Below are 16,481 nucleotides of genomic sequence, written 5' to 3' on the forward strand. Positions count from 1 at the left end.
AGAAGAAATGAAAACCCTAGTAACAATTATCTGTCACTGAACAAATTGAAGTTTCCTCCTGAAGAACTTTTCCATGTAACTTTCTTTCCAGAAGAATCATGTTTTAAGCTATAAGTCGCATCCGTATATGGAAGATGGTGGAACTGATAACCCCGCCTTCAACCACATTGAACTGAACTCCACGGACCACAGCGGCAAGATCAATGGGACTCGCTTGTGAAGCATTTCAAGGCTAGAGGCTACGTTATCATGTCTGTCTTTTTTTTTTTTTTAACGTGTTTTAGGATAATTGGATCCGATCATTTTTTTCCCCATCATAGGTGTTTTGGAAGACTTATTTTTGTTAAAGCTAAGTCCCGACTTGGTTTATTTTCCACACTGGTTTATTGATGCTACACTAGAGTTGAGTTTCAATATCTATATATTCCAGTAACGAGACAGTTGTGAATGTTAGGACTACATACATGTCTGAAAGGCAAATATAGAGATTCACACGTGATACTCGGTGACCAAAGGCATATTCTTACATTTGGGCCTTATTTGGTGCTTGTATATAAATCCTGGGATGTCTACTAGAGTCCGGAAAGAGAATTCTTGCCTCCCCCTACATATCTGGTTTCTAGGCAGCAGTGAAATAGAGTCGAATAGAGCCTGAGGTCTTTACCTCCGGATCAACCCGCGGTGTAGCCTTGCTACTGAGTCTGCTTCTGGAATGGGGTAGACAGAAAGATTCTTCCTAGGAGACAATAGGGACCCAAGAATCACGATCATCTTTAATACATTCTTGTACCTATTTTTCCCACTGAGATCCCTGGTTATTGGCCAATTATATTGCCTGTCTTAGGCTGTACACTGTATACTATACACTTTCTTCTTAGCTTCTGGCCCACCAGTCTTGCTTTTGTTGGGCACATTGTCCAAGCTTTTACTGTTCCAGATTCCTGGGCTTATATATGTCTTGAGACAACCAGTATGAATCATGTCACCTCTGTCCCTCATTCACCATGTCCCAGCCTATAAATTATATATACCCTTTCACCTGGTACGGACTAATGTATACGTTATGTAAATTTGATGGTTCAAGAATACTGCATATTTAAAACCAGTAAAGTCCCATGGGGTCAGATAATTGCTTTTCGTGCTGTTAAGTTGAGCTAATTCATATATTTAAAGTGCTAAATTTCATAGGTAAATACTACTTTTCTTTTTACCTGTCCCAGACTTATTACGTGCTTTGTTCCATCTTCTAAGATTTCGAACAATAGTCCCAATGTTCTTAGCCACTTATTTGGCTGTGTTCATAGCTACCACTTGCATTACAGAATTTCATCAATAACTTATTTTTCTATAATACCCACATTAGATATTGTTTAAAAGAGTTAAGAAGTTTTCACATTTTTAAAATAGAAATATTGACATTTTAAAAATAATTTATAATTTTATACATACTTTTTGGTTAGTCATATTTAGACAGCCATGCTTTGTACATTTTAACTGACATTAAAAACTAAAATATTTTTAAAAAAATAGCATTTATCTGAAGCAGAGAGATTTATATACCATTTAAATCAACTATGTATTTGTGTATTTCTTATGTATATAGATCTATTTTTGATCACCGTGTTTGTAAACAAAAATCAAGTTTTGTGACTCTTTCTTATAGTATTCCAGTGAGCAGGGTCATATAAGCATATATGTAGTCTTATATAACTATAATTTGAAGAACAGTTATTTATTAAATGATTCTGAATGACTGTGTATGTGGAATGCTTCAGGTTTGGTAGTGAGAATAAGTTTATTTGAGTAACTTTTTCTTTGGTTTGATTGTCCTGAGATTATGCAATGTGTCCTTCATGAGAAATGATATTCCGGATGATTTTTGCCAGCTTCCTGTAAAACAAAGCATATCCTTGTGACATTTGGGAATATCAGGGTTTTACTTTTACAGACACACAGGGGTGCCAGGTAGAATTCTTAAAGTAAAATGATGTTGGTATGCCCCAAATAGTATTTGTTTAAAACACTTTTAAAATTTGAGACAAATCTAAATATGGCTGAGATGTTGGCATATTATATATAAAGCAAATAATCTTTTCTTGGTTAATTGAACCACAAAAACCTTAAAGAAAGGAAAAAAACCATACAAATTGTCTGTCACTATCTTTCTCTGCTGACATATATGTCTTTGAATTTGCCCTTAATTCCATTTAATGATGGTATAGGCATTGGGCTGCCTACCTCACAGACATGGTATGAGCGTGAAGGATCAGAGATTTGACACAACAGGACTTTATTAATTCAAATAATTTGGGGCAAAAGCAATCCACTAGCTTTTTTCTTTTTCTAACTAAGAAGACTCTGTACTATCATGATGTAGAGAAACAAACCTTTCATAAACATATGCCACCACAGGACTAAGACGCATTTGAGGATCCGTGGGGTTATCCTACTAGGGAGACTGTAAACCTTAAAGAAAGGCGTAGCTCAATCCTGCTCACTCTACAGAGAAGAAAACTTTAGAGGTGAGAGATGAGGCAGCACAGATGTGTGCTTATTCAGATGATGACTTGTTCGCGCCGTCCTTCTTTCTTCCCCTTGAGACTAGTAGAACAACAGGGGCCATTGTGCTCCTCTGGGACCATATGGAGAATTTAAGTGGTCACGGTGACAGCAGAGTGCCAGTGTCCCACAGGGAGTTCAATTAGGGAAAGCTGCTTAAGGTCCCACAGGATAGGGTGGCTTTCCTTTCCCCACCAAAGAAAACAGTCGGCGGAAGAGACTGATAGTGTGTGTAGCTTGAGACACCGCGGACGCTAATACCGATGCTCGGTAGAAGTCAACAACTGGACGTTTCTGTCTGAAAATACCACTAGCTTGTGGAACATTGTCATGCTGGATAATGACCTATACATAGTTTCAGAGAAGTCTGAAGATGTTAAGACATTTTCACAAATAGGGGGCATTTAGTTCAGTCTTAGACCACCTCAGCTTCTCTATGTGGTGTCTAATTTGGTCACATGCTGGGATGGTCTGAAGACACACTAGGATGATATGAAATGCATGGTGGTTAAGGTCTCCTAATTTCACTTCATTTATGACAAGCCCAAGAGATGTGGTTTGTTTCATTAGATGAGGGAGCATCTGATGAGCGTGTGCAGGACCCTCGGCTGCTTCTTCGCACCACTAAAAACCCAGCCACCTGAGTGCATGACCGTGCAGTTCTTTAAAATGCCCTTACTGCATTTAGAATTAACTTTTGTACCATTGCCTGTGAAATTTTGGGGTAAGTTGAATATTTCTATATAAAATATGGTTACAAATCTAATTCTTTGAATTAACTGATTAAAATTTCCATAAAAATCTTTGCGGTTGTCTGTTCCTGGAATAAGTGTCTGAGTAAATTAAGGAGTGTTGACGCCTTTATTACTCCTGCCCTATTTATTCCATAAAGGACTCTCTCGAACTAAATGCTGTGCATAAATCATAGAACTGAAAGCAAATGACCTTGAACAATTTTGTCTTTGAGGACCATTTTATATTTTAATGAACGAACCATACTCGAAGGCAGAAATGCTACGGTTTACATGTTGGCTGACTATACTTCAAACAGCCATGACTGAATGCATGGCGCACAGGGTGGCATGCCTCGGAGACACCTGAGTCTGTTGGAAGTGGGGTCTAGAGCAGGTCTTCATATCATAGGCAGCGATGCCCTCTGACGTGATTGCTGAGTGCCGCACTCACGGTCTGGCCGCTTCTCCCCATGTTCCAGTCATGACGAGAGAGCTTTGTCAGAGTCGGAAGCACAGGGCCACTTCAGCGGTGCCGTGAACTTTGAGATCTGTGAGCTCAGCCAACCTCTGAAAAGATTGAGTTGACTCAGATCCACCCCATCAGTGATCTGCTGGGGCAGGCGATGGGGCCCTTCCTGTGGACCCAATGCTGCAGAATCTCCACAACACAGGCAACAGCGGGATAACCAGGAGGAGTTCCAGGGAGGGCCCGGCATCGACAATGTAGCAGAACCCAGAGGCCTCAAACCAGACTGGTGACTTTGCAATGAACACTTGCAAGTAAAGATACATGGATTAAAAAAAAAAGATTTCATAGACTCAGATATTTCATTGTAGCATGTGAAACCCACTAACACAAAAAGAGACAAAACAAAATGGACCAGGGATATAATTCAGTGGAAGAGCTTTTGTCTAGCTTGCAAAAGCGTTGATCCTACATGGCAACACACATAAAACACACAAAAAGGACCAACTTTTCTGTATCAACTTCAATTTTTAGTGGATGAAATTTAAAAATCAGTAAAAAGAATTGTTGGTACCAGCAGGACATCAGACTAGATCTGGAAACACCAGATCTGCGAATGTCCATCTTCTTGAAGAAAAGTTTGAAAGGTAACAATTTTATCTCAAAACTATACTTCGTGGGAATAAAGTTAAGTGGCCGGTCAAGATAAAGAAAGGTTTAGGTACAAGCGATGGCCGTGGCTCTACCCAGCTGCTTAATTTGGGAAAGCGTCCTGCAAGCAGATGGCCAGGATTCCTGTTTGGCAAGAATCTTCCTCTCCTTTAGCCACTTCTGGTGGTTTAACTGAATTACCCACTTAGTTCCTGCCCAGTCACTGGGTGAGCAAAGTTCCAGTTTTCTCAAGAGGGGAATTCCATATGACCTTTCATTCTGAAGGCTAGATTAGATCTTTTCCATTCAAATTCATCAGACCAAAGACTGTTGAAAAGTCCCGCTTTTATCATTCATTCCTATTTCACAAGCTCTTGTTTCCTCATCTTAAAAAGGCCTCATTTCCCTTTGATCTCTGTTTAGGTGAATGCACCCAAAAACAGAGCATCACAGTTGGTGGCATTGACTCACGATGTTCCTGTTCACCTTTGCGCAGGGAGATGCAGCTTCCTCTTGTTTCTCTGCTGCTCTCCCTGGATGACCCATGAAGGCCACTTCACGTTCTGTCCTACAGCTTTGGCCAATGTTGGCGTCACCTGGAGGGGCTGGGCTGCACTCCCAGTTTCTGATTAGGCAGCACTGGCATGGAGCCTGGGATTTTATGTGTCTCTTGATTTCTGGTCTACAAACCACATCCCGAACATGACGATGGTTCTAATTCACAGTGACCTCTTGGGAAGCTCAGGCTGATGACTCTCTTGACTCAGAAGTTGCTATGTCCTCATTGTCTAATGAGGCTCGTACCCCCTCAGTCAGATGAGCTTTTCTGGAGTGCTATCACTTTCCTGTCCGTGTTACATTGAGCCTCCCGTGATGTATGATATATACAATCCACGCTTGTTTTGTTACCTGCGCTCTCCTCTTGTACAGGCAAGCCGCCCTTTGCCGTATCTCGAATCTTTGAAACAAATACTTGCTCAGTTCTTAGGCCCTAATAGCACGTGCACCTTTTCCCTCTTCCATTTCTCTGGGTGCTTTTATCTTGTACTTAACCTCCCCCGTTAGCAATCACGATATGCCTCACACGTGAGAACACACCCTGCTGTCTCCCCAGTGCACATGCTCTCCGTTTCTGATGTTTTGTTCACGTGAAGGTGCCGTCCATCCCAGATACCTTCCTGGCTTCTCTCTCCTTCCTCTTTCCCCTTCTGTCCCCAGACTTTGCTTTCATTCTCTTCTGTCTCTTCTGGTTCCCTTAATGCAGGCTTTTTAAGAGAAATTGCCACTGGGTCTCTTCTCTGATCCTTTGCTCCTTAATTGCCCACAGAAACAAGGAGTGACCATCCCCCAGTTTGAGTGAGGGATTAGTTTTCAGACTAAGTGACAAGCGCGGGCTTTCTCCATTTGGGGGGCCACTGCTTGAAAGCTGTAGACCGCACCACCTGGGGCACATTATCTTTCTGTTCTCCATCACTCCACCCTCGCCTCACTTGTCCCTCATCCCTCTCACCTGGGAAAGCCCACCCGGCCACAGGCTGTCGAACTGCCTGGGGGAGCTCTCTGTGATAGGGCATGTGATCAGTCCTTGGATTATTACAGGTTTCTGTTCAGATGCCACCGCCCAAGTGAGGTATTCGCTGGGTCTCAACGCTTTCTAGCCACTTCCTCTCTTTGGCCTTCATTGGTCACGGTGGTACTCAGCTTTCTCTTTCTATAGCAAATACCCAGGTTACATAAGAGGCGTGTTTTGCTGCACAGATTTCAGTCCATGTTTTGGGCCTGTGTCAAGGCAAGATATCATAGCTGGAAGTCTATAGTCAAGCAAGCTGTCCTCCTCATGATGGAGAGGAAGTGCATGCGTGTGCGTGTGTGTTGTCCACTTTCTATTGAATGGCTCCATTTCTGTTTTTATTTATTTATTTATTTATTTATTTATTTATTATTTATTTATTTATTTATTTTGGTTTTTCGAGACAGGGTTTTCCATTTCTGTTTAATGGTGATAAATGGAAGACCAAGCTTTTTATGCGCTGCCTTTGGGGGACAAATTATAGCGGTTCACTGTATGTTACAGAATAATCATGGAAGAGGGTAGCAATTTTGAGGGTTTTATTTAGTGGTTCCTTCAACAGCTGAAACAGGATTAAGACCCTAGTTCCATGCATTGTGGACTGGATTGGGGGGCGGGGCATGATATAAGACTTAGTGGTAAACCGATTCTGCTACTCATAAAAACACCAGCAGTTTTTAACATTATCCTATTACCACACGTGTAAAAATTCTGAGACTCAGTATTAGGTAAACTCCTGATGCCACACAGTTTGTTTCTCTGTGTAGCCCTGGCTGACCTGGATCTCCCTTTGTAGATCAGGCTGCTCTCGAACTCAGAGATCCTTCTGCTGCTGTATCCAGGTGCTGAGATTAAAGGTGTGCACCATTATGCCTGGCTGGAGATTATGTTTTCATGTGGCAGGAAGAGGTGTCCATCAAATCCCACAAAGAACTTCTATTAACACTCCCCTCACATACCGTGAGATTACTGGGCTGTCTGGAAGCCAGATATAGTAGAATCCCAGCACTCAGCAGGCAGAGACAGGAGAATCAGGAGTTCAAGGCCATCCTTAGCTACATAGTGAGTTCAAGACTATCCTAGGCTACAGGAGACCCTGTCTCAGGAACAAACACACAAACAAACAAGACACCTCTAGATTTCTAAGGTGTTTAGTGTTTAGCAATGCACACACACACACACACACACACGTAAATATGAAAGTTTCCATTTTTAGTCAACAGAAATTTCTGCAATTTCAAAGACTTAACATCCTCTCCCCCACTATAGTGATTTGAAAACCTTTATGTTTGAAATCACTCTGTTCCTGAATGACCTAAACACTGAGATCGTAACGATGACTATAGTGTTGAGACAGGGGCACGCCTTTTGCTATTACCAACTACACATCTTATAGAGGGCTAATGTCCAAAATCTACAAAGAACTCAAGACACTAGATATTAAAACCTCAAATAATCCACTTAAAAAATGGAATACAGCCAGGCGGTGGTGGCGCACGCCTTTAATCCCAGCACTCGGGAGGCAGAGGCAGGCGGATCTCTGAGTTCAAGGCCAGCCTGGTCTACAAGAGCTAGTTCCAGGACAGGCTCTAGAAACTACAGGGAAACCCTGTCTCGAAAAACCAAAAAAAAAAAAAAAAAAAATGGAATACAGATAGAAATGGAGAATTCTCAATAGAGAAATCTCAAATGGCAGAGAAACACTTAAATGTTCAACATTCTAACCATCAGGGAAATGCAAATCAAAGTGACTCCGGGATTCCATCTCCCACCTGTCAGAATGGTTAGCATCAATAACACAAGTGACAGCTCATGCTGGAGAGGATGTGGAGTGGGGGACACGCCCCCATTGCTGGCGGGAGTGCAAAACTTGAACGACCGCTATGGAAATCAATATGGCGATTCCTCAGAAAGATGAGAATTGGTTTACTTCAAGACCCAGCTGTACCACTGTTGAGCATCTACCCAAAGGACGCTTCATCCTACCACGGAGACCCTTACTCAACCATGTTCATTGCTGCTCTACTCATAACAGAAATCGCAAACAAGACAAGCCAAGCCAACAGAAAAATAAAAGGGTCCTAGAAGCAGGTTCAAGAATCAGAGACCCACTCTTTTACACATTTGGGAGTTTCATCAAAGTACTAAAAGAGCTGAGAAATGCGCCATTGTGTAAATGTACCACATTTTCTTTATCCTGTTGAGGTACATGTAGGTTACTTAATGCAACCTTATGGGACCCTAGGGACTTGTACTACTGAAAACAAGTGAGCCCAACTCCTGAATTTCTGTGGCATCTTCATCCTGTCTTGCCAGGTTATCTGTCCGTCTGCATGGTTGCTTCCCTGTTTACTGTTCTATCAGTCTGTGGTGAATGGTGGCTTCCTCACCAGTGATCAAACCCTTGGGGCCATCCAAGCTTGAAATTCTAACCTTTGAAACAGTGATCTAAATAAAAATAGATGAATGAATAAGTGAATTTTTAAATAAAGTATCCAGTCTTAAGTATTTTTTGTTATAGAACTGTGGACTGGTACAATTTGAGCACATAAATTTGACATAGTAATATGACTATAACAAATGTTGCACACTGCAAATACACACAGTGCAAACAAATTTAAAAGATTCTGCATCTCTGGAGGAAGAGTAATTAAAACGTATTTCTCTCCTTGTCTGCTCAACTCCACAGGCAGGTGGTTCTTCAAAATTAGTGCAATAGTCTAGCAGGCAGGGATACAGACACGTTCTCAATATTGGTGAGTACATTTTCTGGCTCCCCTCCATAAAATGCTGGCGGTATCTTTTTAAGCAATTTGCTCTATACCCCAAGAAAGCAACAGGGAAGCAAGATGGGAAGGAAGAAAAACACAATTGGAGTAATACAAAAGTAGCATGTAGGAAGCAAGAAAGCTTGCATTAAAAATTGCACAGTGCGAGCCGGGCAGTGGTAGCGCAGGCCTTTAATCCCAGCACTCGGGAGGCAGAGGCAGGCGGATCTCTGAGTTCGAGGCCAGCCTGGTCTACAAGAGCTAGTTCCAGGACAGGCTCCAAAGCTACAGAGAAACCCTGTCTCGAAAAACCAAAAAAAAAAAAAAAAAAAAAAAAAATTGCACAGTGCGATCCCTTTTATTCCAGAAGGTGAAGATACAACAGACGTTCAGAGGAGCCAGCTGAAAATATTCCAGGTGCATAAATTTATTTTAAACTTTATTGTATCACATTATACAAGCATTAAACATGGCTTCATGTTGGTAACTGTTTAAATGTGAAAATTCATCATTCATGTCAGTAGTTTTTGGCTATTTACAAGTAAGGAACTCCTATGTACTTTATATATCTCTGCATTTGTATGTACATATGTAGGAATACATGACTATACATATGTACACACAGAAATACATCTATGGCCATACACATAGCTATAGATATGTCATAGAGAATCAACTCCTCAGAAAGATCTGAACTTAAAAAAAAAAAGAAAGAACGAAAAGGTTGTAAACAGGGTCTTGTCTGTATCATTTGGTGATGTAGAATTAGGACATGATGACATTCTAGGAATGTGTCCAGGTGTCCAAATACCCTTTTTTTTTAAGCCCAGTGTCTGTAAAATTCACATGGGATCGAATGCAAAAAAGATAGCAAACAGGCTGGAAAAACAGGCCCAGTATACAAGTTTCCCCTTGGTTTTTAAAAACTTTGAGAATGTTAACTGCCCATAACGTGCATGCTCGCTTGGTCAAGAATGGTCTATGGATAGATAGCAATTCTGTGCTGGACTGACTGCAGCATGATTTCACGACAGCGGGACTCCACCTTGGTCCTCCCCTGACTGCCGCTCTGTCTGCGGCTGCATGGCGGTGTCTTGCAGCATGCACTGCAGGTGCATTGCTAGTCATTCACGTGCATGTGCTTGTGCACCGCTGGGAGAAGTAAACGAGATTCAGGACTTTAGCCTGGAACTCAACCGTCACCTGGAAAGAGAAGAGGCATCAGGATGGAACACACCTAGGCCATCCCTACATCACGGTGCGCAATAGTTCGAGTGCTCACTGTGTGCTGAAGGCATCCCAAGAATTCGGAACCCCAAAGGGAGTAGGGGAAGGCCAGACATTACAGTTGCTTTAGGGCAAGTGAGTCAGAAAGACAATCTGAAGTAATAGGAATCCTGCTGACCCTTGTGGGAATAAAGACAGACAGAAACCGTGCTTTCAAATAAGGACGAGAAGCAGGCAGAAAGCAGGATGTGGTGGAGAAGGCAGGGGCTCTCCTAGGATGTATCACCCACCTTGCAGCCCGCCTGGCCTCTAAGGACAATGACGTGCACCAATGACCACGGAGCTACCTATCAGGAGCAATTCTCCACGGAGATGTCTGCTTTCCACCCCGTCCAAAGCTCTTGGATAGTCAGCCTTTCTTCCCCAAAGAAGGCCCAGGGGGGTGATCAGAACAAACCAGAGGCTCTGAGGGTAGAACGTATGCCCAAATCCCAGAAATCTAAAACCCAAAACGTCTCATCCTCTAAAGTTCTGCTTGCTTCCCCTTCTCCACCTTAGCACACACAGAACCCGAGCCCATGTGCCGCACCGCACCCAAAGTGAAAGGCAGAGATGGAATCCGCGGGCGACAGCACGGTGCTTACTGGTAACACACATGCTGGAGACTCTACGGCATGTTACTGCTGGGTAAATGCCACCCGGGTGGCACCTTATTTGAGTTCCACATTAGCTTAGTTCAACAGGCAGACGTCCGAAAGGTCAGTAATTTTACCACAGCCACAGCCAAAGAGTAGATATCGGGAACAGCAGAATTAGGTCGTTTCTCATGAAGCCTAGGTCTGGCCTGCGCCTGAGTACAAGGTGGGAGTTCAGTTGTATATTCCTGCCGGATTTGGGTCTATCTTATCTCCTCCAAGTCCAGCTTCTTATCAAAGCCGTAATAGCCCGTGGAACTGTCAACAGGCAGCGAGGGCGCTACACACAACTCTGCTATCAATGATATGCATTTCTGCAGAGAGCTGTTGCCTCTTGGCCAACAGGAAATTCCTTTCCTCTGTCTCAGTTTTCCTTTGGAGGCAGAATTTAAAAAAATAAAATTCAAAGGTTTTGCTCAAATAAAGAAGAAAACATGGAAGAACACCAAAGGCCAAAGACTCCCCTGCCTCCCTAATATGAGCCTCATGGGATATGAGGACAGAGGGTCATCTAAACAGTTTATTACAGAGGGAACATGGCTCAGGGAAGTCAGGTGGCTTGTCAAGGTCATATAACTAGTTTCTGACTTTATAGAAAGTTTCAGAACTTTTTGATAGAGTGTGTAGGGGTTTTGCTGAGTTTCCATAACAGCTTCAGCCTATATGACTTTTATTATCGAATGTATACTGATCAGGTGCCATGTGCCTCCTGCTAGATAATTGGGAACATTAAAATTCCAACCCACAATGAGGTTACTACTGTTCTGTGAAAACCTGCAGACAGCTTTTGAGGATCACAGATTAACAATACAAACTGGTCTATCTCTTAGCACATAGTGCCAATGGTCGTGACCAGAGGAGTTTAGGAGTTAAGTCTCAAAGGGCTGAGAGGTCTGGGAAACCTTCTTAGATGGCGCCGTGTAATACAAAAAGATATCTGGAAAACATGAGTGGGTGATGGAGTCTACAATGGGATAGTGGAGATACTGACTTCTACCAGAAGGAAGGGGCCTGTGACCCTGGGGATAGAAAGAGAACTGCCTGGCTGGATCAGAAGGGAGAGAAAGGTTTATCTTACCTGGCCCAACCAACAAAGACCCTGACTCCCAGTCTAGAATCTGGCAAGGAAGAAGATAGCCTGATCATGTGTTGGGGCAGGGGGCGTCGGGTTGCAATGGTTAGGGAAACATGCTGGTTTGGTGAGCATCTAAGGGTCTTATTTTAACCCTTGTTGGGGAATATTATTTTCAGGCGTGTGACTTTTGTTTACGCTGCATTTGTTTAACTCTGTGAAGCTGTGTTACCATGCCTGTCTAAAACACCTGATGGTCCTAATAGAGAGATGAATGGTCACTAGCAAGGCAGGAGCAAGGATAGGCGGAGCTAGCAGGCAGAGAGGATAGATAGGAGAAATCTGGGTGGAGAGAGAAGGAGCAATAAGAGAACAGAAGGACATCAGGGGACAGCCACCCAGCTACACACAGCAAGCCAAGGAGAAAGGAGTAAAGAAAGGTATACAGAAAAAGCCCAGAGGCAAAAGGTACCTGGGATAATTTATGTTAAGAAAAGTTGGCAAGAAACAAGCCAAGCTAAGGTCAGGCATTCATAACTAAAAATAAGATGACTCTGTGTGTGATTTATTTGGGAGTTGGGTGGAGGCCCCCCCAAAAGCCAAAAGAACAAAATGTCACACAGCAAACCTTTGTTCGTGAAAAACTATGCTTGGTTTCTGGATGTTCGAAGCAGCTGATCCCCACCTGACCTGAGTGTGGCTTCCCTTGGGGCACACTGGTCACCTACCTGGTCATGGCCACTCGTTGTGGTGTGCTTTCCCGTTCTTCTTCCTCTCCTTCCGTTCTTTCTGGAGGCGCTCCAGCTCAGCCTCGTACATCATCTCCTGGATCAGGTACTTCTCTCTCCTCATTCGATCCCTTAGATCTTTCGGGAGGTCTGGTATCAGATAGGAAATGAGGTGCTTTATACAAAACACGAGGTGCTAAAAAAACGCAACAGAGAACACAACAGAATCAGAGGCGTGGTTGGGACAGGGAGCCTCGCCTCTGGGACATGTGGGAGTGGGATGAGGCGGGGGAGGCATGCACTGCAGGGATAAAGGTCAGGGGAGAACTGAACTTGGTTTGTTGACACTATCTAGAGAGGAGGGCCAGAGGGAGAAGATGGGGAGAGATGTTTAACGGATACTAGGAAAACAGAAACCCTAGAAGCAAGTCTTGGCTCGACCGCTTTCATTGCTTAGAGCCAACTGTCCACCTGAGTGTAGGGCGCTCAACTCCTCTGGGCCTCAATCCACTCACCTAAAAAATGATGCTATGCAAGACAGAATTAGTTTGAAAATTCTGTGTGGATTGCTAAATGCCTTATAAACTTTGCCAGTGAGAGTCACCCAGGGGCCTAGCGAAATGGTAATTTCAGAGAGAAATGTTTCTCTTTTTGGGAAAGAGCCACAAATTCTTTACCTGAAATGTGAATCTCTGGAATTCTAGAGTCACAGTTATTTTTGTCTGTCTATATCCTGGTGACCCATGAACTACCAGACGACAGTGGGAATAAGAGTCCTTATAATTCCAAACTACTTAACAACACTAAAGCTTCTCTGAAAGGCTAGGATTAAGAATTCTTCAATTCCTTTAAAACAAACTCAGGGACACAGAAGGCACAAAATTCTGCCAGATCAAGAGGCTTTTCTGCATGCTTCTAATGTCTTAAACAGCTAGTGACAATATACAGGAGGGGTATGGAAAGCTCTAAATGAGAAGCATTTAGTAATTTAACACCACCCCTGACTTTTTATTCATGATGTGTGAGTGAGTGTACGTGCGCGTGTGTGTATGTGTGCAGATGTGTTTGTTAGTATGTATGCATGTAGAGGCTAAATAGTTAACGTTGGGGGTCTTCCTCTACCATATCTTACTGTAGCTCTGGTTGACACGCTCTCTCTCTGCAACTGGAGCTGACTGTTTATGCTAGAGGGGATGATCACTGAGTTCCTGGAATCTTCGCTCCTTCCCATACTGGGATTATAGGCATGTGCCACCTCACCCCGCTTTTCCACTGGTGCTGGGCACTCAAATGCAGGCTCTCATGCTTGTACATAGTGCTTACCCACTGAGCCATCTCCGTAGCACCCTTTCTTATTTAGTTTGAAAAAAACCATTAAGACCATGTTAGGTTAAGCATATCTACCTCTTATTTATTTGTAGATAGATTAATCTCTATCACTGGCCCAGAAAGCTCTACGTAGACAAGGATGACCTAGAACTCAGAGATCTTCATGCCTCTGCCTCCGGAGTGTTGGGATTAAAGGCGTGCGCCACCACACACAGAAAACATATCTTCTAAGGAACTGAGGGCCGTGAGAGGGCCCCCAGGCCTAACAGATGGAATTCCGTCCCCCAGCTCCACATGGTGGAAGGAAGGAAAGAACCGACTGCAGTAGGTTGCCCCCGAGCTCCAAACATTCACGTCGGCATTGACATAGGTGCGCATGCACATGCAAATAAACAAATATAGAAAAGATATTTAAAAAGAGTGACTGGCCAGGTAGTGGTCGTGCATGCCCTTAATGCCGACGACACTTGGGAGGCAGAGGCAGGTAGATCTCTGTGAGTGCAAGGCTAGCCTGCTCTACAAAAGCTGGTACCAGGACAGGACAGCTAGGACTGTTACACAGAGAAACCCTGTTTCGAAAAAAAAAAAAAAAAAAAAAAAAGAGGAGAGGAACTTATATCATCTTTCCTCGGCTGTCTGGAGTGGGGGGGGACGCGATGAAGAGAGAGCTATCTCAAGGTTTTAAGAAACTTCCGGTGCAAGCAAAGGCATCTGTGGTGAATGTGTAAATGAATGCGGCACCAGCACACATGACAAGAGATGGAACTGACATTATCAATGGAGTTATAGAAATACGGAATTTCCTAAAAGCCTGAAAGAAAGTAGCTGATAGATTTCTATTGAAACACAACGCAGGCAATTGCCAGGAAGACGGGACTTTGTATGTCGATTCTGACTCTTCAGGAATCAGCGCTTAAGTAAGGCGACGCTGACACACACAGAGGCAACAGGTGTGGTATCACGTTCAACGTCTTCCAAATGCTCTGTGAGCATCTGCATCGTCTTGGGGGGGGGGGGCTTGTGAAAAGGACATCACAAACAGGATGTCTCGGTACCTCTGGAAGTGGGGGTGGGAAAACCGCATCTCTCCTAAAGATTATGAGTCATAGTCCTAGAAATTAAACGTAGGACCTACGATTCCCGATTGGTTACGAAAGACTCTGAAACCTTTCTGGGAAAGTTCCAACATTCCAATGAAGGGCAAAGATGAAAAAGGGGCCACGTATATGACTGTGGAACTTTAGAAAGTCAGTCTCTGTGTGGAACGTCTCTGCCACGTACATACACATGACTCCATGAAGTTTCATTATGCCAAGGGAAATAAAGGAACTGTTTGAGAAAACTCACCTCAAACACAATGATAAAAGCCAGCCGGGCTGCCAGGACATGCCAGAATTGCAGAGTGTAGCCATAGGGTGCCAGCGAATGAGGAGGGTCCCGGTAATCCCGATACCTGTGAACACAGGAGAGGCTTGCATTGTGACTCTGGTCTTCAGGTCCTCAAATCTCTCCCATTTTCAGTATGCAGTCTTCATACATGGGAACAAATTTTGTAAACAAACAAAAACTTTATGCTAGGCATCCGATGCTTTGTTTACCCAACATTTCTTCTTTTGATAAAAGAATATCTTCTAGTTGGGCAGTATTTGTACAGGCTTTTAATCCCAGCACTCGGGAGGCAGAGGCAAGCAGGTCTTTGTGAATTCAAAGCCAGCCTGGTCTACAGTACAAATTCCAGGACAACCAGGGCTACACAGGTTCAAGAAACCCTGTCTTGAACCTCCTCACCAAAAGAATATGTATTCTCTGGGTAATTATCCATGGGTGGTTGGGTAGGATTTACCTCTCCCTCAACCTTAGCTCAGGAGACTCCTGACTCACCACCAGGATGTCCATTAGAACTATTATTAAATGGATTATCACTAAGTCCTAAGTCCTAAATCCATGGAGCTGCTAGGAGCAACCACAAATTATATGGGGAGGCACAGAAGGAAGGAAGGAGGGAGGAGGAGAACATCTTGGAAAATGAAAACAGAGTGAAGTAGAGCAGCGGAGATAATATTCTGCTGACTGTGCCCAATTCTCAGCACTCAGTTATTATTGAAAACAACAAAACAACTTTGCATGGCTTCCGGATGCTCCCAGCTGCCTGGAACAATATATTTCCGTTTGTGAGTCTCAGCCGGCATGGATTTCTGCTGGGTGCCATGGACAGCTCCTTCCTATCCCAACCTCATTCTCTCCCATTTGAGTTGACATTGCACGTGTTCGCTGAAGAGCTATGTGGGGCCGGGCATCCTCCCAGGAACTTTAGTCTACACGAGCACATTTCATTGTCACCCTCAGCATCACGACTGTCACTGTGGAAAAGGGACTCCAGAGTCATGAAGTCTCCACCCGTTTCCCACGCAGTCGTTGCTTTCCTTTTTTTTTTTTAAAATGATTTTATTGAGTTCTACATTTTTCTCTGCTCCCTGTCCTTCCTCTCCCCTCCCCATCTACCCTCTCCCATGGTCCCTGCACTCCCAATTTACTCAGGAGATCTTGTCTTTTTCTACTTCCCATGTAGATTAGATCCATGTATGTCTCTCTTAGGGTCCTCACTGTTGTCTAGGTTCTCTGGGATTGTGATTTGTGGGCTGGTTTTCTTTGTTTTATGTCTAAAAACCACCTATGAGTGAG

General features: G+C 43.5%; 2 protein-coding genes across 2 annotated transcripts in view; one reads left to right on the forward strand and one right to left on the reverse strand.

Moving 5' to 3' along the window:
• Positions 1 to 220, forward strand: part of Slc5a8 (solute carrier family 5 member 8) — a 41,808-nt gene extending 41,588 nt beyond the window's left edge. Inside the window, exon 15 of the mRNA XM_038315030.1 lies at positions 92 to 220. Within this exon, the coding sequence (XP_038170958.1) occupies positions 92 to 220 (129 nt within the window). The remainder of the gene's footprint in view (positions 1 to 91) is intronic.
• A 12,254-nt stretch (positions 221 to 12,474) lies between these two features.
• The window catches only part of Ano4 (anoctamin 4), a 150,037-nt gene continuing 146,030 nt past the window's right edge, over positions 12,475 to 16,481 (reverse strand). Inside the window, exons 26-27 of the mRNA XM_042054263.1 lie at positions 15,147 to 15,252; positions 12,475 to 12,666 (exon numbers count right to left, since the gene is read on the reverse strand). Coding sequence (XP_041910197.1) covers positions 12,475 to 12,666; positions 15,147 to 15,252 — 298 coding nt within the window. The remainder of the gene's footprint in view (positions 12,667 to 15,146; positions 15,253 to 16,481) is intronic.

This window comes from Arvicola amphibius, chromosome 17, assembly GCF_903992535.2.
Source record: "Arvicola amphibius chromosome 17, mArvAmp1.2, whole genome shotgun sequence".
Lineage (NCBI taxonomy): Eukaryota > Metazoa > Chordata > Mammalia > Rodentia > Cricetidae > Arvicola > Arvicola amphibius.